Here is a 20559-nt window from a genome sequence, read left to right on the forward strand (position 1 = left end):
TTTGCAGTTGTGTACCTTGAAAACTCTGCTTGATTTTGCAGGAAGGAAGCATGCAAGTGGCGTGGCGGCCAATAGAGGCTCCCTCCATATGAGTCAAAGGTTTGGAATTGATCCTGCTGCTTTTGCCTGCAGTCCCACTCAATTGAGGTTAGCAATGTTACACTTCCAACGTACATCATTTGCGCTTTGCAGCTGCTTTCTTTTGACTTTTTTGTTCAACTCTGCTGCCTTGACAGCTGATTGGTCGTCTGTCGTCGTGGAGATGTCAGGGACCGTAGGTGGGGGCAGGCGAGGCGGGAAGCTCTGCGTTTCCGCGGTGGCCCCTACGTTGTCCTCCCCCCAATTGAAGTCCGCAGGCGGCCGACAATGGCGCTGATATGCGCCTCTCTGTGAGTGTGTCCTCATTGACGCTGCCGGCGGGAGGATGGAGATTCCCGCAGACGTGTCCCGTGGGCGCCTGGTCACGCTGTTACTCTGCTTTTTGAGTCTCCACGGGTCAGCAACCATCGACACAGGTTAGATCTCCACGCTCCAAAGTACGAAGGACACGTGTGTACGTGAGTGCGTGCGTGCGTGCGCAAGCCTTGTGTGTGCGCAAGCCTTGTGTGTAACGTGCTGCTTTCAGTTTATTGCTTAACTAACAGCCGTAATCCTTAAACGCTTTGACTATACGTGTAACTTGACTTGAAGACCAATGAAGTCAGCTACTGGGCCTCATATTTGAAAAAAGACATTTCAGTCGTGAAGTCATGTACTTATTTTTCCTCCATTTTGTATTAAAACAGCATGCGCAAACTCACGTTTACCCAAGTTCTATTTTTATACGTATGTGAAGGCTGGGTCATATAATGTAGCAATATAAATTTGGGTCTTTCATTTGTCAGACTTAAATACTCCTAGTTCATGTCTAGTCTTCTTTTCCTCCAAACAAAACAAAAAATGAGACAGCAGAGCTTCCCATATTGTCCGCATGGATATTGTCTGTTATTCTACCAAAAAGGCTTTTCAATAGTGCGTGTGAATGATGTTACCTCATTTGCCTTTAGTGTTTGGCAAACAACCAGCCTAGTTTTCGAAAAGCTCTGCCGAGAGGAGGGAATGAGCAATTCCCAGCGACCGACGGCGGGCTTTGAGACATTCCTGGAGGTCATTGCAGGAGGAGCTGATGGTTTCCCATGGAAACAGAGCTAATAAACTCCACGGGCAATTGTTCTCATTCTTTGGCAGGGCGGCTGAGATGAGGCCGTCAAAGCCGGCCGGATCTAGCTATCCTGCTCCGGCCCGTGAAGTAACGCCGCTGCTTGTTTGATGGATGCTGCTTTTGCCACATTTAAGAAAAAATCAATTCAAGTTTACTACAGCTAAATAAGGAATACAAAAGTATCACATCTTGATGTGAAATAGTGCCATCTGCTTTTTCCAACCACTAAGCATAGAAATAGTTGTGTTATTTTAACAATGTCTCCCAAATGAGATGTATTCACAAAATGTACGATCTATTTTATGTTTATTTGACAAACGTCACATGTTTCATTAGTGGTGGTCAGCAAATTGAAACAAAATGAGGGTTTTTTTTTCCTCCATTCTTTTGCGCTGATTATGAATTTGCCCTTGTTTTTTTCTCTAGCACGCACGCCAGGTTTGAATAACAACAACAACACCAATAATACAAATAATAATGTCATTTGTAAAACAATATATGGAGTATTATTCATTCGTGTAGGGTTCGACTTGTCAACAGGCGGACTTGTCACAACGTGTTTTTAATCAATCAGTGTTGAAAATATTTGTAGGGACAGATAAAAGCATCTCTGATGTGTGCAGAGCACTGGCTGCTTGCAAGTCTGGTCATAATGCTCATGGATTGCTTGCTGGTCTCCTCAGTGAATGTGGTGGATTTCTGCGGTCAGACCATCCGGGGCGACGGCATGATCATCAACTCCCATCAAGAATCCAAAAAGTACTACTTTGTCACAATGGGGACCGACTGCCATCTGACCATGCAAGGCAGCTCCCCGAAGGACAAGGTCCAGTTCCACTTTCGCTTTTTCCTTGTTTACAGTTTGTTGCGAGTTGCCCCTCTGAGCCCGGCGCCCCTGCTAGCACTGGACGCAAAAGTGGAGCCCACCTCTGAGGAAAGCTCAGGGGGGGATCCCTGTCACGCGGGCTCCTTCGTTCAATTTTACGACGGACGGGACAGGAGCTCGCCTCTTCTCGGACCTCCTCTTTGTGGCAAGAGTCCACCGCGGCCGGTGCTCTCCACAGGAAACTACCTGACCCTGCGACTGGTCACCCGTGGTACTCAGCCCAGAGTGGACTTTGTGGGGGACTTCACATCCTTCAGACTTGGTAAACAGGCATTTGCACACTTCCTGAGGGGATTTGAATCCTAAAGGTTCCCTAAATCTCCTCATGGTCACCCCCATCAAAGGGCACAAATAGATGGCACAATTTAGGAGGACTCTGTAGTTCATTTGCATCTCAATGGGAATGGGCATTCCTTTGAGGACAACAAAGTGGACTGAGCAAGGAACCACAACGGAAGGCGCCGCAACGGAAGGCGCCACAGCATGATAGCCCGGTTCTTTCGCGTGTTTATTGATGAATGTTTTGCCCCTCTTTGATGTAGACTTGCCACTCACTCGCTCGCTCACTCGCTCGATCGCTCGATCACTCGCTCGATCACTCACTCGATCACTCGCTCGATCACTCACTCGATCACTCGCTCGATCACTCGCTCGATCACTCGCTCGATCACTCGCTCGATCACTCACTCGATCACTCACTCGATCACTCACTCGATCACTCACTCACTCACTCACTCACTCACTCACTCACTCACTCACTCACTCACTCACTCACTCTTCCTCCTCAGGTTTCAACCACTCTTTGTGCAGCAGTGAGCCTTACTTCACTTGCAGGAACGGAAAGTGTATCCCACTCAGTCTGGTGTGCGATGAGAAGGGCATTGACAACTGCGGGGATGGGAGTGACCTGGAAGAAAATCTAACCACAGGGTGCAAAGGTCAGTCAGATCGATGTGTACATTCATTTCCCGACTATCATCGTGCACAATCTTTGAATGTTACAGCCTGGAGCGGCTTATCTATGGAGCATTTGTTTTGCTCATACAAATTGGGACATTTTGGTTGTGTCCTTCATCAGCAGGTCAGCTTGTAGCAGCAGAGCAGCCAGGAACAGCAATAGCAATAGCAACGCCGCCGCCGCCACCTCCATCTTTTGTCAACTCCCCCACAGTGCCAACACACTTCAACTGTGGAATTCCACACAGCACTCCTAGTTATGAGTCTGTTTCCGGTAAGTCAAATCTAACTTTTTCTTTTTAAATCATCGTTGTATGTCATTTCTTGAAACAGTCATTGTTTTGCAGACTCTCCTGCCTCGGTGTCCTTGTGGGTACTCTTCATGATTGTGGGTGTGCTGGTGGGATCGGCAGTGCTCTGCTGGTGCTGTTGGTCTCCCGGCTGGTTCCTGTGGCGCATAAGTATTTTCCGCTTTCTGTCACGCTGCAACTCACCGTGCGCCTCTTGCCAACTCTGCGTCAACAGCTGCGCTTCCAGCAAGGAGCAGCGTCTGGCAAAAGTCAGCCCACAGCTACCGCCCAGCGGCGTGCTCGTCACCGGCGCTGACGAAAGGCTTTCTGCCGCCGCCGCCGCCGCCGCCGCCGGGCTTTAAGCAAAAAGCACCACAGAAAGTCCAGTGTGAGGAATATTGAGCAAGAATTCCTCAACATGGACTTTGACTCGCATCAAGCTTTTTTTGAGGAATTGGCTCATCTAAAATAGCTGAAAGCATTTGACTATAGGAAAAACTGTTTTGGGGATTTTGTGACTATGGAAAGCAGGGTGTAGACTTGTCTTGGATTGCACCATGTTTCACTTGTCATGGGTTCTAGTTTTCTCTCTAAAACCTTGCAGAACATCTTATCAGGTGCTTAGTGTTTGTTATACGCCTAAATGGCCATTTTACGCCGACTTTGGGGTCCAGAGTTTGAGAATCGCGTTAACCCCGAAAGCTTGTGGTCTTGTGGTTTTTTTTTTTTTTTTTTTTTTTTTTAGAAAGGCATGCTTTTAGGCAGCCGAAGGGGTCTTTTGTTAAGGTCATTTAGGTCAGGCATGTTTCTGGGCAGCTGAAGGGGTCCTTTGTTACATTCATTTGGTCAGGCATGTTTTGGGGCAGCTGAAGGGGTCCTTTGTTACATTCATTCAGTGCAGAGGTCCGTCTGTTGACGTTTAATTCAAAGAGAAGCAAATATCACGTAGGTTGGTCATTTTGATGCTATGTGAATTGCATGGAAGAAAGAATAAAGCAGCCACTTATTCTACGACCGTGTCCGCCCACGCTCTTTCACTTGAGGTGTTTCCGCCAACTTAGAATCGAATCGAATCGAATCAAGCAGTCATCATGATCAAACCCCTCCCTAGGGCTAAGGCTTACACCACGCTAGTCATTTAGCTTGGTACGTACGTTCCTTCAGTCTGTACTTGAGCCGGTTGGGGAAGATTACAGGACAGGTCCACTTGTGTCCTCCCTCACTTAGTCTGTCTTTTCCCCCCCAAAGTTCTTCTGTCCATCTGGACCGTTGCGTGTGGAGGATATTTACAATTCCCTTTGGTTCACAATTGCTCCAGTAGTATGTGGGCCCCTAAAAGCAGTTGAATTAAGCAAGACGAGATAAATGTTGTACTTGTAAACTGTGACCTAATTGTTGATCCTAGATGTATATTGACAAGAGCATGTCATGTCATAGACACCTGGGAACTGTCTTCCTTAAAGAAAAGATGTGTGTATTGCCCAGATAGATAGGATTCGTGTGTCCTCTTTGTCACCGACTCCAGATGGAGTAGCTCAATAACATTTGCTCCAGCAGCCACGGTGTGTGTGTGTGTGTGTGTGTTGTGTGACGACATTACACACAACCTACAGCAGTCTTGTAAAGATTTTGAGTAAGACTCAAGGCCATAGGCCTAAAGCGGAAATATAGTGTTTCTAAGCTCCCCACGTTGCCAGGCAGGAACACACCAATGGACTTTTTTTTCTTTCTTTTTTTATCGGCCCAAGTGTACAAAGTATGTGCATCAACGTATGATATACATGAGACACACACATAAAGTTGTGCCTGTGTGTCACTCAAGATAAGGTCAACACTCCATTTGAATGTTTTTGTCATTAACTTGATATACGCGTTCTTTACTCTGAAAAAACGTTCAAATGGTAACGTAATGCTAAGTAGTGAGAAGGGCCTTTGCTAAGCAATTGTGACATGTCTCTGTCTACAGTAAAAGAACAGACAATCCAATGTTGCTACATTAGGGGACTGTGGTTCAAATTGGAAAGTTTCCATCATTTTTGTCATCATATATACAAACATGAACATATATATATATATATATATATATATATATATATATATATATATATATATATTTCCCTAATCCCATTGTCTCTTTGATTTGGCTTTCTATAGCTGACCCTTTGACCTCTGTTAAAGTGGTACAGCTTGTGGGTTCATGGTTGTGCTAGAGAGCCGGACTGTGGGAGCACTAATGACTTTACTGATCTTTTGCGAGACACTTAAAGCACTGTAACCCAGCTTGAGGAAAGAAATAAAAATGCCTACTTCAGAATGTGTGCGTGCGTGTGTGCGTGTGCGTGTGTGTGTGCGTGCGTGCTCGCGCGCATGATAAATGATCAACTTGAGTTTTTTGGGCGTTAACATTTGGAGCCCATTGTAGATTTTATCATGAAATAGCAATAAGAGTGTCTCTCAAAAGTCATCTGGTAAGTGGGAAGTCAAGACTAAAAGGCAGGCAGGCAGGCAGCCACGCAGGCAGACAGCCACGCAGACAGCCACGCAGGCAGCCGCGCAGGCAGGCATGCAGGCAGGCAGGCAGGCAGGCAGGCAGGCAGGCAGGCAGGCAGGCAGGCAGGCAGGCAGGCAGGCAGGCAGGCAGGCAGGCAGGCAGGCAGGCAGGCAGGCAGGCAGGCAGGCCCTGCACTATCCACTAGCCAAGATGGCTGAGTGAATGGCTTGTTTTACAACAACCTCTTTTTGAAAACACATTAATCATGCCTGCCGCAGCCACTTTAAGTCTACTGGCAGCAAAGATGAGACTCCTAAGAAAGATGAGGTGGAAATATGTACTCTATTAGACTTTCAAATATAAAATATACTTTATTGATGTGTACCAAAACATTGCAAGTACTACGGATAGATAGAGAAAATGTAATTTCGATCTCTTTGTGTGTCTCGGCATGTGAAGACGTTGACAATAAAGCAGACTTTGACTTTGGATTTCCAAATTTGGGCTGCAGTCATTCTGCCACTAGGGGGTGCTATATGACTACAACAATTGCAGTTGACCATTCAAAACTAAAACAATACTGTACAACAGTGCTGCTCATAATCAGTATCACAGTCTTGACATAAAAAGTGCTTGTGCAAGGAATAAAAAGGTGTGACACGTGCCTAAATAAATGTTATATGTAATAAAAAGTTAAGATTAAAAAGAGAGTGAAACTCATTTGCTCTTTTCATTCATGTGTTCAAGCAATGTTGCACTATATCTAGTGTTAACTTCTTGAAGCATGTAGGCGATTGGACAAACTTCTTTCACCTTGGAGCTTGGTAAAAGTCATGCTCTGGATGGTGTCCTGCTCACGCTCTTCCTTTTTGGCCCACACCTGGACTTTGCGTGGCGTCACGGAGGCAACGGTCCTCGGCTCCTCGGCCATCCCGAGGAGCATGTCTGTGTCGGTGGGCTCACCCGAAGAGAACGGCCGAGACGCCCTCTCCAGCAGTCCCATGACAGTCCCCAGGAGTGCCAACACGGAGCCTATCAGGTAGACCTTGAGCAGATGTCGACTGGGTTTTTGGCGGAGCATCTCCTTGGCAAAGACCATCAACTCTTGCGTGCTTTCCATTTCCACTGGCTCTTCAGCTGATAGGCAAGAATTGGCTGGAGGCAGTGTTTTGCTCTGGAAAAATATCCAAATGAAAAGCACATCAATTCAATATGGTGGGCTAATGGTAGTTGGGATGAGTATGCTATCCATTGATGAGCCTTTTGACCTTTACCGAAGATGACCGTGGATTGTTTGAAAAGATTTTTTTCAACTTGCTCGAAATCAAAACAAAGTACAGAATGAAATGAATTGTAGACGTTTACGGTCGTTAAAATGGTGTGTTTGGTCCAGACATTGTGAAGAATTCTGCAATTCAAAACCAGCATCAAGCAAAGCATTTTTAGAGCCATATTCAAACAAACTTACCTAAGCTGTTGTTGTTGTTGTTGTTGTTGTTGTTGTTGTTGTTGTTGATGAGAGGCTCATCTTAATCCAGAATCGTAGTCTGGATAAAGAAGTCACTTGAAACAGTGATCATTTATATCCAAAGTGTCTCCACCCACTTGCCACTTGCTCGATATTCATGAGGCAGTGGTGGCGCTGTGCAGCTCCTGGGCCGATGCCCGGTGCTCCTGGGCCGATGCCCGGTGCTTGTGTGACAAAACGTCCTTGCCGCCCCACTAAATGTCACGTCTACCGTTGGGCAAGCACAACCACTCTCGGCAGCAATTGCTACGTGTTCAAATGCACTCTTTCTTTATGGCGCCAAACAGTGTGTACCTTAGTAACCAGTGACAAGATTTCACAACCATGCTGCTTGACTTTCTGCTCCACCTCATTTCCATTGCTGAAGTCAAACAATTCACTAGAGATGATTCAAGTTTCTAACCTTTGAAAGTATTTTGGAAGGAACACCGGTTGAAAATATCGAAGGTGCTTTCGCTCATTTCCTGTCGTCTGACTTGTAGAGACTTGATGGTGCTTTGTGGACTTGATATAAATAACATCCACATCCACACAAAGGGAATTAGAGGATTCGCCTTTCCTCTCTTCATATACGAGTAAATAACATGAACAGATAAGGAAATAGAGGAAAGGTTGTGTCACCACGCTGGAGTGGAATTGTACAGCACTCGCAGATAAACACAGACAAACAAACGTGCGTGTCAGAAGATGACTAAGAATCGGTTGTACGGGAAATGTCCACATGCAGTACCTGAATCATAGAGTTAAGAAGAATGTTGTCATCCAGAACGTGACATACTGTTCATCGGCGGCATATTTGAAGATGATTTGAATGCTGCTTGTCTTTGCACCTTGAGTTGTATTGAAATGCGCTATAGACTGGAAGTAGCACCTCTCCTTGGCTGTCAACATTTGCTTTGCTTTGCTTTGCTTTGCTTTGCTTTGCTTTCATATAGTGCTTAAAATACACTTTACATACAAAGTGAAACGCAGTCCCAATGATATCATATGGTGATACTGGAATACTGAGCGCTGGCTTGTTTTCACCCTTTGAAGCTCTCCGTACGTACCATTTGGTCACCTGGGGCTGGCTGGCTGGCTGGCGTTAAAAGAGAGAAAACACCAAGTAGCTACAACAGAATGGCAGAAGGCATGACGGTACTTGTCTTGGACGTGAAGTCTCTGTGTGTGTGCGCGCACTGGTTGAATCACAAGACACACCCTGTGCTTGGTATTACTAAGCATGTGGAGCATCTGTGGGGAATTATACGTGTGTTCAATTGCGCCCTGTGGCTACCTTTGCACACAAGCCAGTCAATCTCAAGTCCTTAGGGCAGGGCAATTGTTGTGTCTGCGGTTCACAAGTGTTGTTACAGCAAAACACACAAGATACTTATACTCCTTCCTTTTTGGAATAATACAATTGAATAAAATCATATCATACACTTATATAAACTCATATTTAATGATATTTTGCGATTTCTTTTTGTATTTATGTATTGTATTGATTTTTCATTTGTTCTGTTATTGACTTGTATTCTTCCTCTTGATTTGACTTTCATTTTGGATTCTATATTTGCGGAGCACCTCGCCTCACAGTTCAGACGTGGTGCGGGGTTCCATTCCAGCTTCCTGTGTAGAATCTGCATCTTTTCCCCGGGCTTGTCTGTTTTTCTATTTTTGTGCCCGGCTGGCAACCAGTTCTGGGTGTCCCAGGACTTACTGCCTCAAGTCAGCTGGGATATCATTTTGACATTATCTTCATTTTGTGTAATTGTCCTACATTGGATCAAATATTCATGAGGTAGCGTTTTACAGTCGGTTTTGTGTGTGTGTGTGCGTGGTTGTGTGTGTGTGTGTGTGTGTGTGTTGATTCATGGAGAGAAAGGTGTGGTGCTGAAGGGTGCGACTCTGACACACTATCATATTGTCCAGGTGTGTCTGGGCTTTGTATAAGAGCAGCAAGGCAGTGCCACAAGTACCTGGTGGTGGGTGGGCATCAACAACAAGGTTACGCTCATCTTCCAATCTACATTGAAACGCTTTGGAATCTGGATCTCTTTGCCGTCCGTTAAGCTAATATGTTGACTTCCTCTTCTCTTCCAGACCTGTACGTGAATAGATCATAAAATGGCACTACTTTTACTACTGACAGGTAAGAGGTTTTTTTTTCTTCCCATTTTTCGCCTTCACTCTTCTCTGGTACCTTCTTTCAGACGTAAATCTGTTGTTTCTGTCCACAATCAAATGGAATCTTTCCAGTGAAAGCGAGCGGTTGCTAAAATACCACACATACCACAAACAAAGAATGAAGCTACATGCTTTCCGTCATGATGGCACATGTTTAAAGAGTTTCTTTGGGCTTGCTTTACCATTCGCATTAAGGCATATTATGTCAACCTTTTCAAAAGAAGACGCTCAAGTTCAAGAACCAATCTTGTCCAATCATTCGCTTGATTCAAAGTACTCTGATAGACAGACAGACAGACAGACAGACAGACAGACAGACAGACAGACAGACAGACAGACAGACAGACAGACAGACAGACAGACAGACAGACAGACAGACAGAGACAGCAATCAATCATTTCATAAAAAAAAAAATCCAAATGTAACTCAAATGATTTCCAATGTTTTTGCTGACAGAGGTCATATCTCACAAGTACAAGTATAATGTAAGAATTTGCTCCCCCAGCCGTGGCGGCCGTATCCCACGCCCAGACCGACTGCTCTCGAGGAGCTTGTTACCCACGCAGCAGCGACCTACTCCTGGGCCGAGCCGATCAGCTCCATGCCTCATCAACGTGCGGGCTAACTGGCCCCGAAGTCTTCTGCACACCATACCAACAGGTATGAACTGGTCCCATTCCAATGAAACTTGCATTTTTTCCCCCACATTTTGACACGCGAAATCTGCTGTTCATTATGTCAAAGGGAAATATGGACTGTGTGCAGCTGCTCATAGATGATATGAATTCAGACAAAACAAATCTGCAAGCGGCTGTCACAAATAACTCAGCAACACAGCAACTCATATTTGTTTGAAAGTTTTGCTCAAAATAAATAAATTGCAGTCCAGCCTTGGTGACCGCAACTGTGTCTACAAGACATGCTTTTTTTAAGAGTAATCAATCACATGGCAGAAAAGAGCTTATATTGTGAGACACCTCTGTAGGTAGTGGCGGATCCCACTTTTGCATCTTTCTAGCGGGTGATTTCAACACAAGAAAGCAAATGAGGCAGAGGTCATGGTGAACATGGACACGCACGCAGCAAAGGTCTGTGGTAGTTTTGGCGGGACTGCCCGATGCCCCTTTGGTCTGTCTCGTTTCATTGCCAGATGGTCATGTTGCAACTGCACCCTTTAGCCAACATTTTCCATCTCATGAACAGTCTGCAACACCGACGAGACCGTTTGCAGACTCAGCATTGTCTAGAAACATTGTACAAGAAGCTGAAGAAATAAGGGAGGCCTAATATTTGAAAAGAATTCCCTGAAAAACGTCCAGAGTGTCTGCTAAGCATTGCGACTTTGAAAGCCACATTTGCAAAGGCTTTATTACGTGCCTATTTAAAATGTTGGCACAGCCATTGAAATTGGCTTTTGGCTGAATTTGCTTGAAGTCCTTCTATCAACGCAGAAGAGCAGGTTGACACTTTCAGAAATCTGCATTCACTTGGATGACCGTTTGGGTTTTGGTTAGATCATGTTTAAGCCTCCCTCATTCCTTGCATTCTGCACGCAACATTTTGAATTTGCCCGAGGGAACGATAAGTGCAATAGGCGTGTCGTCTCCTCCTCTCTCGAGGTGACTACGTCTTTTATTTCTTTACCTCCGTGACTTTGACCCGACAGAGAGCAAAACAAACTCCCATCTCACTTGACACATTCAACTAAGGCGAGCAATAAAGATCAACAATGATTAGGCCTGCTGACTTAATCACTTGAATCATCTGGTAAGTACTATGTACCATGCTGGATGAGTGAAATACAACACCTTTGACAGCATTAAAAATGGAACCAGTGCCTTTTTGGTACCAGGACACACACATATTAGCACTTAATAATGGAATGTTTTGCTTTTCATTGTGAACTTTGACCGCAACCTATACTTCAGTTCACATTTATTTCATTGCTTCATGCATATCGGACCACTGGCAAGGAATGAATGCAAATTGTTCATGGAATGTTTGTCTGAGGTGATAAAGAGCGCTGCCAAAAGCAACACATGGTTTAAAAAAATAGCTTTGATCAGAATCAATCTATGTCAACTTTGATCGGAAGTAAGATTTATGTCTTACACCGTAATCCACCAAAGATTCCCTGATCAATTGTCATCAATTGTCGTAGTGCTTCTTGGTAAAATGACAACCCCCCCTATATTGGATTTGACCAATACGAACTCACACTGGATTTTACCAGACACAAATCATTTGTAATGCTGCGTGTGACCTGAGACACGTACGCATGATGAACTTTGGTGAAACATTCATGTTGTAACAATGAACAACTGCTTGGGAACTTTTCCCTAGTGGCTCATAGGCCTGTCTGTCTTCCAGCACAGAGCTTCCAGAGTTTCCAAATATTGACTTATCAGGAGCAACCGGAATGTCACCACAAATACTTAGTTATTCATTTGATAGTGACAAGGCAAATGAACGCAACACTGTATAAACTAACTTTATTACAGGATGCAAACATGTATATCGTGCCAGATATTTTCTACGAAGACATAGAAATATACCTGAAAGACTTTCAAATGATATTTCTAAAATAATATGGTGCAGGACAGCCTGCCATTCTCAACCCTTGTTCCTTGAGGGCCCGTGTGTCTGGTGCAAAAAACAAACAAACAAACAAACAAACAAAAAAAAAAAACCCTGACGTGACGGACAACGTCATCGCATTCTCATTGCATTCTCATAACACCGCCTCGCCCCACTTTGCAGGTGTTTGTAGTGATCTTAAAGGTCCCATTTTGGTCAAATGGCATGCTCGGCGTGCACACAGGCAGGCGGAACTTCATTTTTGTGCCAGCGCAAGTCTAGTCTAGCGCGTTTGCGTCTGCGTCTGCTCTGCGCTCATCCGGGCATGCCGATGCACGAATCCGCCCCCGACGCACCTGCTCATTTGGTGACAGAAAGTTGTGTGCGTTTAACCCAGGGGTGGGCAGTTCCGGTCCTCAAGGGCCGGTGCCCTGCATGTTTTCGACGTCACCCTGTTGCAACACACCTGATTCAAATGGTCCGCTGATTAGCAAGGTCTGCAGAAGCTGGATAACAATCCGGATCATTTCAATCAGGTGTGTTGCAGCAGGGACCCCTATAAAACCTGCAGGACACCGGCCCTCGCGGACCGGAATCGCCCACCCCTGGTTTAACCGGTGCAGCACAACCTTTGATTCTAGCAAGGGATGAAGTTGTCGTCCGATCTTATCCTCATTCAAGTATTTTGTCATCCTGAACCACCACACCGAGAGATCAATTACTGTCCATGTTCTTGTGTGTCTGGAAAGCTTTGTGGCATTGACTATAATTGAGTTGTTCATTTTTTTCCTTGCTCAGAGAAAGATGAAGTGCTGCCCGTGTGACTCGAGAAATCCAAACGGACCACTGGCCCACACTGTCCCGGAGGTCCTCTCCACTGCTGGACCGGAGAGATGGTGGCAGTCCAAGAAAGGTTGGCAAAGACATTCCAAAAAGCAAATACTAGCATGCCGGCACAAGATACTACATGAGACTAGGCACAGTTCACGTGAGGAACCTGTTACCCTAATGGCTTTAAAATAGAACGCCAAAGTTGATATTTGTAGTGTGTTGTTTTTGAAAAAGTATAATCTACTGACAATTGACCAGCAATAATTGAAACGTCAATGCATGTCAAGATGTCGGTGTGTCCTTTCCATCCTAATAATCAAAGTCAAAGTCTGCTTTATTGTCAATTTCTTCACGTCAAGACACACAGAGATCAAAAATGACCTTCCCACTATAATACGCTCTCATCTGATTGTTTTCCCTTCAGAGGTGTCTCCAGTAACATTTCACTTGGACCTCGACAATCTATTCAAGCTTGACAAGCTGGTCCTTGATTTCAAGGTGTGTGAAAACCAGCAACATTTCTCACCCGAATATTTGATTCTATTTGATTCTATTCTGCTTTTTTGCAGGGCCCTCGTCCGAACGCCCTGCTTGTTGAGAAGTCGATGGATAATGGCGGGACGTGGCAGCCTGCCATCTATTTTGCTGCAGACTGCCAGCGATCTTTTCCAGGGGTCCCTACTGCCGCCCCTGTTACTGAGTACCGGGCATACTGTTATACTCTGCCCCCTACTGGAGGCAACCCATACCAAGATCACAAAGTAAGGAGACAAAGTACATTTTCGATACTACCAAAAGCAGCATCCCCCACAGTTTCTCAATATTAGTACTTGAATCTCTGCACTTAAGAAAAGAAAAGTTGGACATAGTCGTACGGCACGCCCTGTTTTTTTTCTTACTGTCGTCAGCTCTTCTTACATGACAGGGATGTCCCTGCATGTCTATTATGCCATTGTCAATTTTGATTGCACAACACACATCTGACACAAGTCTTGTCTTTTTCAGATTGAGTTCAATCCATTGCAGCACTATCCCTATATCCCAGATCCCAGCAGCCCAAAGATAAAAGGTTAGCAGTTCGTTTTTTTACGGGCTGGAATGATTTCCGACGGACTTTTGTTTGATCATCAGAGGTGACGGGCTTGACGGATCTGAGGGTCACCATGGCAGAGTTGGGCGATGTGCCACGTCAACCGGGCAGAGCTCTCAGTAGGTTCTTCGCCTTGAAGGAGATGAAAGTGATGGGCAACTGCATGTGTCACGGACACGCCAGTCACTGTTTGCTGGAAGCCGTCAATAAGGTTTGCTTACTCTCACTCCAACTGTGCACCCGTCAGGAATAAACTTGTGAATAACCAACCCTAGGTGAGCCCGCAGTGCGACTGCCAGCATAACACTGCCGGCGTCAACTGCGAGCGCTGTGACGATCTCTACAACGATCTACCCTGGAGACCAGCGGAGGAGGGCAACCCTCACACCTGCAGACGTAAGACAAAGCTCTGGGATCATGAGTAGCAATTGTCAAATTGTCCTTGCGTCCACCTCAGGCTGCGAGTGCAACAACCACGCCCAGCGCTGTCGCTTTGACCCAGCTTTGTATGAGGCCAGTGGGCGGAGGAGTGGAGGTGTGTGCGAAGGGTGTTTGCACCACACCACGGGAGCAAAGTGTGACCAGTGCGTCCCTGGCTACCAGCCCAATCCCAACAGCCAGATGGACCGTCCTGATGCGTGTATCCGTAAGTAGAGGGGAAATGCATCATCAGGAGTTTCCTTTCAACTCCTACCTATCGCGCTTTGTATTCTATGCCGGTAGCTTTGTATGGCTTTAGTAGCGCTTGTCCTTATTGGCGCTAGGTTGCGTCTGCAACGCTGAAGGGACGCTGAACGGGGGACGATGCGATGACAACACAGGCCTGTGTCAGTGCAAAAGCAATGTCGAAGGGCCACGCTGTGATCGGTGCAAAAGAGGTTATTATGGCCTTTCTGCATCCAATCCTCTGGGTTGCTCAAGTGAGTCAAATGCTTTCTTCTGTGTATTTCATTGCAAAAGTCACTCCCTTAAGTGAGGTTATTTTCATAACAGGAAATTCGTTGAATGTTCCTCCTCCTCCTCCTTTCTGCTCTCCAGAGTGTTCCTGTTTTGCAGAGGGCTCACTTTCAGATATTTGCGATCCAGTCACCGGCCAGTGTCCCTGTCGGCCACACTTTCACGGTCTCACGTGCGACGCGTGTGCGAGAGGCTACTGGAAATCGCCGCAGTTCCAGAGCTGCGAACTTTGCAGGTGTGACCCCACCAAGTCCTTCAGCGATACTTGTGACCAGGTGTGAGCCCAAGTACTATACTGTACACTTCTACAAAAAAACAACAAAAACGGGAGGCTGTTACTCTAATGTAGTATTGTGGACAAAAAGTCATGCATGTGCAGAGAGATGAGAAATGTTTTTCAAGGGTTGTAGTTGCTGCAATCTCATTCATTCATTCATAGCAAGAGAAAATGATTTGAAATCATTCATAAAATAACAAAAAACTACTTTTTTCTACATTTGATAGGAAAATCCAATTATTCGCAAACACTCCCACTCCAAATTAGTACACTGAGCGAGTACCACCAAATATTAATAGCAAAGTAGGTTAAGTAGTGATCATAGAAAACTATTTGATTCAATCTCTGTAACTTAATGTACGATTTAAATATTACCAATAGTTGAGAAATAAATAAAAGTAAAATAATAAATGGAGGGAGATTGTACAAAACCGTAAGTACAATGGCTTAAAAAAAAATGTAAAAAAAATCACTGACTTAATCTGTCAATATATCATTTGTTTCACCAGTGGGAGAAATTTGAGTTGTCGTTTTTTTGTTTTATTCCCTTGTAGTTGACAGGTCAGTGCCAATGCAGGCCAGGCTTTGCAGGCCGTACATGTACTGGATGCCCAGACAACACATTTGGTGATCCTCTCATTGGCTGCAAGCGTAAGTCGTTTTTCAATACATCATCGTGTTCTGTTTTTGTCTCAATAATACCAGTAAAAGAGACTCATCAAACTCTAAACGGATTGTACATTGTGTGAAAAAGTCATGTTGATTTCTGATTGCTCATCACCTATCATTGATCTAATCCACTTTTCCTTTGCTTTTGCCAGCTTGTCTGTGTGACGCCCAAGGAACCCAAATTTGTAACAAGCAGACGGGAAGCTGCTTGTGCCGTCCAGGCGTCACGGGCGCTCGATGCGACTCGTGCATGAGAGGACACTGTGACAATTTTCCCAACTGCAAGATGTGTCCTTCTTGCTTCTTCACCATGGATGGGCAGCAAAAAGCCCTCCGTTTAGCAGTGGAAAGCTTCACCTTGAAAGTGCCGCCTCGTCCGGGAGGGTCCGGTGACCTGGGAAGTTTAGAGCCCCGTATTAGAGTCCTGGGAGCTCGTCTGAACTTCATTCGGAACTCCGTCGCCCTTCCTCCCAGTTCGGCAAAACAGATTGATGATGCTCTGTCCCAAATCAACAAATTAAGGTGTGGAAATAGTTCTATTAACATTGACAATGTATGGATCACGGGGATAATGCTAAGACGTGAAATCCATTTCGGATGGAATTGTTTGCGTTGATCTGACTGAGCAATCAGATGCAAGCTCACGTGCACAGCATCGAGGGACATTACTAATGCTAAATAACTCGGATGGATGAACCATTCAGCTCACTCACGTTTGCTTCACAGGGACCAAGTGGACAAGGTAAAAAATGACCTCTCTCCTTTGGAATCAAAACCTGACCCGAGCAAAGAGCTTGACAAACTACAAGGCCTTCTAGACAGCCTGAATGGGGACTTCAACATCAAGAAAGAAGCCATGAAAAACACAATCACTCCTGGCAATGCAGGTCACTGATGGGGGAGAAAAAATACATACATGTGTATATGTGCACCAACAGCCTGCTCACGTTGAGTTTTTCTTTCATGCAGGAGATTTCTCTACCATCCAAAACGCTTACGACGATTCGACAGATGCCGCCAAGAAAGTAGATGAAAGCAAAACAACTGTGAAGGAATCGGCTGATGTCAGAGAAGACACTTTAGATTTTCAGGAAAAAGAATATCCAAACAATACCAGAAATCTCAACAAACTCAATCAGAGCATGGCGTCTGGCCCGGACCTCACTCCTGTTGCTAAAAAGGTACTAACTAGGCCAGCCAGCAACATTTCTATCACTGTCGCTTATTTCAAGTCACTGACGTATAACAAATGTGTTGATTGTTTGATCAGGTATGTGGCAGTGTTCGGTCTGAGCCCTGTACCCCGCTCGTGTGTGAGGGTGAAGATTTGTGTCCACCGGAAGGCGCGTTGCCCTGTGAAAAAGGCTCCTTGTGCGTCGGCGCCCTGCCTTTGGGCAAGAGGGCTGATGCCGATGTGAAGGATGTGAAAGATCGGCTGGAAAATCTCAGCAACAAGATCACAGAAGCTGCAGAGAAGGTACAGGAGGGATGGAGGGACGGATAGACGGATGGATAGTATATAAACGTCTACAGTGTAGTATCCAGACACACTTGTCAACCAATTTTGTATTCTTTTTTTTCCACAGCTCCAAGACACCCAAGATAACACCAATGACATGAGACAGTCAACAGACAATCTGTCCAATAAGATTAGGCAGGCCAGAAACGACCTGGAAGATGATTTAAAAGAGGCAAAGGATGTGGTGAAAGATATTAAAGATCTCCTGTCAGGTATACTGATTTGGAGTGTTTCCATTTCGGGATGACGGATTCAATATCGTGTGCGTCACGTTAGCTTGCTTTATTTAGAACAAGAGCTGTTATTTTTCTATATGGATGCGAACAAATGGCATTTAAAAAGCAGCATGTGTAATGGATTGGATTGGATTATACCTTGTATTTAGCTGGATGTTTTGTTCCGCTTCCAACTTGTCTTGTCTCTTGCTTCAGACCCATCCTCCAACCTGACCCACGTTCAGGACGCGAGTGACTGGATCCTGAAAACCAAACTGCCTTTGAGCCTGGCTTCTCTCAAGAAAAAGCTGGATGAACTGAAAAATCTTGCCGCCAACCTACCAGACAGTACCTCCATATTAGACAAGTCAGAGCCACAGTTGGATGAAGCTAGAAAACTGTTGCAGGAAGCCCAAGATACCAGGTGATTGATAGAGAGATTTGGTTCTTCCAATCAATTGATTAGAGAATGAAATGTACTTGCCTCTGGAGAAATGCAAGGTTTTTCTGAAAGTGCCATCTTGACAGGGACACGGCCCAAGGGGTGAAAGATGATGTGGACGAGCTGCTGGCAGGCTTTGACTCTGTGGAGGACTCCCTCGCCGACATGGAGGACAGATTGCAGAACAGTATGGATTCAATTGACAACTTGAATCGAACGCTTACCAAGGTGGGACCCGGGAAAGAGCTTTTGTATCGTTTTCAGTATTGATGGAGAAATTATGCTAGCTAGCTAACTAGCTAGCTAGCCACACTTGGAAAATACATTTGCAGAAATGCTTCCCATTGATTTGATCCAGGCCAAAAATCAACTGAAACCAGCAGAGAAGACGTTGGATGATGTGTCAGCGGTGATTCAGCCGATCCAGCCTCAACTGGATGAACTTAAAAAGGTGCTGCAGAATGCTTCCGAAATTGCCGAAGATGCACAGGAAACTGCAGACCGAGCTGGGGATGAGGCAGATGCTGCGGATAAGGTTAGCCTTATTGCAAGTCACGGGATGGATGGATGGATGGATGGGACTACAATTTGATTCATGACTGTGTTTTATTTTGCTTTGTTTTCAAGGAGCTGTTGTCAGTGCAGAAAGAGTTTGATCGGCTTAAAGATAAGGTCGCAGCCGGAGGGCTTCCTGGAGAAAAAGGCCCGGGGGCCGAACAGCTTTCAAAGCTAAGGGAAGATGCTGGCAATCTGGCCAATAGCACTGGCGCCATGTTGGATGCTCTCGAAGGTAACCCTTGGCATTTATTTGCAGCGTCTTATGCATTTTCTCATGAGGTTGGTTGAGCTCTGGTTAGCTGCCAATATTTGACTTGTTACACAAAGACAAACTGAGTGGATTATTTATTCAGGCTACATTTGACTCTGTCCAGATATAGAACGTGTCTATTTTGGAGACAAACGATACGCAATTATTCATCTTCTCATTTACCCATTCCTCATGGGTGAAACAAATGTGTAGTAAACTTCCAGTACTAGACTTCCATTGGTCTCAATGAATTTCGCTTCAGGGAGGGAGGGAGGGAGGGAGGGAGCGACTGATTTGAACCCTTTTTCTTTTTGTTTTTCTAAACAATCATTGGCCCTTATTGCATGGAAAAATGTTTTGCACGCCTCGCGAGCTTGTTACGCTGCTGGCGGTTTAGTTTAGTTTATTGTTTAGCACATATTATTATATCAATAACTGTGCAAGGAGGGAGACGAAGCCTAGGGCTTGTAAAGAGCTCCACTCCTAACCCCCAATTCCAACCCTTAATGCTGAGTGCCAAGCAGGGAGGCAATGGGCCCCATTTTTACAGTCTTTGGTATGACCCGGCCGGGGTTTGAACCCACAACCTTCCAGTCTCAGGGCGGACACTCTAACCACTGTTGGTTGCACGAACTGGCAAAAGAAGTTGAATTAGTGAAAACAATTGCATTTTTTTTAACTGGCTTTCCGGACAAGGAAATAGTGTTGTGACTCTCCAGACTTTGGAATTTAGCTGGACTTTGACGATGCCTTTTTCTACACGGTCTTCATTAGCAGGAAGCCAGCTAGAAATGGTTTCTCATGTAAGCATTGAAATGAGACAATTCCTTCGCTCCCACCCAACATTTCACGCAAAGGCTCGCGGGCTGTAGGAATGAGGTGGATAAAGCAAGAAAATGAGTCAAATGATGATGATCTGTGAACTCTCTTGAAAGAAAGTACGCCTTTGTTACCGCTCCACAGGAAAAGCCGACTCACTGAAGCAATTGCAGGATGAGATTCTTCAAAAGTCCAAAAAGCTTGAGGGACTTGATGACAAGCTTCAAAATCTGGTGACACAACTTCAAAAGAAAGCCCACGATTTGAGTGTTTGCCAGGGCTGACAAGTAGCTTCTTTCACACCAAGCCGCAGGATAATCTTTTCCACGATTTAAGCAAAACTCTTCCTTGACCCTGAAATATCAACTCTGATGGCCGTAGCAACTTATCAATGTTAAGAGCCACTTTTGCTTCGCTCTTAGTGAGGATGTCAATGCATTCATTTGTCATGAGAAAGGGCAACACAAAACGTATCTATCACATTTGCCTACAGGGTGTCAAAAAGAATAGATGTCGCAAATGCAATAGGCCATTCTTGATCCTGAAATGTGGAAAAGTGCGATGGCTTTTGATTTCACGCAGCATTTTTGGGTGTGAATGTGTCATGTGGTCATCATCCATTGCACATTCATAAAGCTCCACAGTATAGCCCTTTGACTATGTTGGACATTTCTTTTAAAGCCTTTTTAACGTAGTTTACCTAGGACATGTGATTACTTTAAGGACAAATGATGTCACTTTTTTGGGACGCTCTGTACTATTATTTATTGTATGTTTTGTTATCGGTGCAGAACTCATCATATTTAATAAAAGCCTTACTAATGCTTCTTCAA

At 45.0% G+C, this 20559-nt stretch overlaps 3 protein-coding genes and 1 long non-coding RNA gene across 6 annotated transcripts; 2 read left to right on the forward strand and 2 right to left on the reverse strand.

Annotated features, from left to right (window-relative positions):
• Positions 1 to 33: 33 nt before the first annotated feature.
• Positions 34 to 5380, forward strand: LOC133162033 (low-density lipoprotein receptor class A domain-containing protein 2-like). Of its 3 annotated transcripts, XM_061290924.1 has the most exons (6): positions 34 to 515; positions 1885 to 1960; positions 2063 to 2349; positions 2876 to 3025; positions 3166 to 3318; positions 3392 to 5380. In XM_061290924.1, the coding sequence occupies exons 1-6, from the start codon at positions 425 to 427 to the stop codon at positions 3694 to 3696; spliced, it is 1062 nt and encodes a 353-aa protein (XP_061146908.1). In that variant the 5' UTR covers positions 34 to 424; the 3' UTR covers positions 3697 to 5380. The 3 variants fall into 3 exon arrangements, with proteins under 3 accessions (XP_061146908.1, XP_061146906.1, XP_061146907.1); XM_061290922.1 differs by having other exon boundaries at positions 1885 to 2349; XM_061290923.1 differs by having other exon boundaries at positions 1885 to 2349; positions 3169 to 3318.
• On the reverse strand, positions 1491 to 3662 carry LOC133162036 (uncharacterized). Its single transcript, XR_009716163.1, has 2 exons — positions 3539 to 3662; positions 1491 to 3006 (listed from the first exon to the last, which is right to left on the reverse strand). It is a non-coding gene; the product is annotated as an uncharacterized LOC133162036 (long non-coding RNA).
• A 75-nt stretch (positions 5381 to 5455) lies between the features above and the next one.
• Positions 5456 to 8432, reverse strand: g0s2 (G0/G1 switch 2). Its single transcript, XM_061290501.1, has 3 exons — positions 7294 to 8432; positions 6639 to 6999; positions 5456 to 6138 (listed from the first exon to the last, which is right to left on the reverse strand). Exons 2-3 carry the CDS (start codon positions 6943 to 6945, stop codon positions 6089 to 6091), a joined length of 357 nt encoding a protein of 118 aa, XP_061146485.1. The 5' UTR covers positions 6946 to 6999; positions 7294 to 8432; the 3' UTR covers positions 5456 to 6088.
• Positions 8433 to 9212: 780 nt separating this feature from the next.
• On the forward strand, positions 9213 to 20553 carry LOC133161831 (laminin subunit beta-3-like). Its single transcript, XM_061290493.1, has 23 exons — positions 9213 to 9342; positions 9439 to 9487; positions 10028 to 10182; positions 12898 to 13012; positions 13355 to 13428; positions 13500 to 13691; positions 13936 to 13999; positions 14062 to 14231; positions 14296 to 14416; positions 14478 to 14666; positions 14785 to 14940; positions 15059 to 15252; positions 15809 to 15905; positions 16076 to 16445; positions 16650 to 16810; positions 16893 to 17104; positions 17194 to 17400; positions 17510 to 17654; positions 17874 to 18081; positions 18186 to 18327; positions 18458 to 18634; positions 18727 to 18889; positions 19871 to 20553. The coding sequence occupies exons 2-23, from the start codon at positions 9463 to 9465 to the stop codon at positions 20008 to 20010; spliced, it is 3477 nt and encodes a 1158-aa protein (XP_061146477.1). The 5' UTR covers positions 9213 to 9342; positions 9439 to 9462; the 3' UTR covers positions 20011 to 20553.
• Positions 20554 to 20559: the final 6 nt, after the last annotated feature.

Source organism: Syngnathus typhle, linkage group LG11 (assembly GCF_033458585.1).
Source record: "Syngnathus typhle isolate RoL2023-S1 ecotype Sweden linkage group LG11, RoL_Styp_1.0, whole genome shotgun sequence".
NCBI classification, from domain to species: domain Eukaryota; kingdom Metazoa; phylum Chordata; class Actinopteri; order Syngnathiformes; family Syngnathidae; genus Syngnathus; species Syngnathus typhle.

Bases quoted from the DNA above. Each gene is read 5' to 3' on its own strand.
- LOC133161831 (XM_061290493.1), top strand. From the start codon at position 9,463: ATGGCACTACTTTTACTACTGACAG. The intron at 17,655-17,873 runs GTATACTGATTT...CTCTTGCTTCAG, and splicing joins TATTAAAGATCTCCTGTCAG to ACCCATCCTCCAACCTGACC. The intron at 18,635-18,726 runs GTTAGCCTTATT...TTTGTTTTCAAG, and splicing joins AGGCAGATGCTGCGGATAAG to GAGCTGTTGTCAGTGCAGAA.
- g0s2 (XM_061290501.1), bottom strand. From the start codon at position 6,945: ATGGAAAGCACGCAAGAGTTGATGGTCTTTGCCAAGGAGATGCTCCGC. The intron at 6,139-6,638 runs GTGAAAGAAGTT...CATCTTTCTTAG, and splicing joins GACTTTTACCAAGCTCCAAG to GAGTCTCATCTTTGCTGCCA.
- LOC133162033 (XM_061290922.1), top strand. From the start codon at position 425: ATGGAGATTCCCGCAGACGTGTCCCGTGGGCGCCTGGTCACGCTGTTA. The intron at 2,350-2,875 runs GTAAACAGGCAT...CTTCCTCCTCAG, and splicing joins CTTCACATCCTTCAGACTTG to GTTTCAACCACTCTTTGTGC. The intron at 3,319-3,391 runs GTAAGTCAAATC...ATTGTTTTGCAG, and splicing joins TAGTTATGAGTCTGTTTCCG to ACTCTCCTGCCTCGGTGTCC.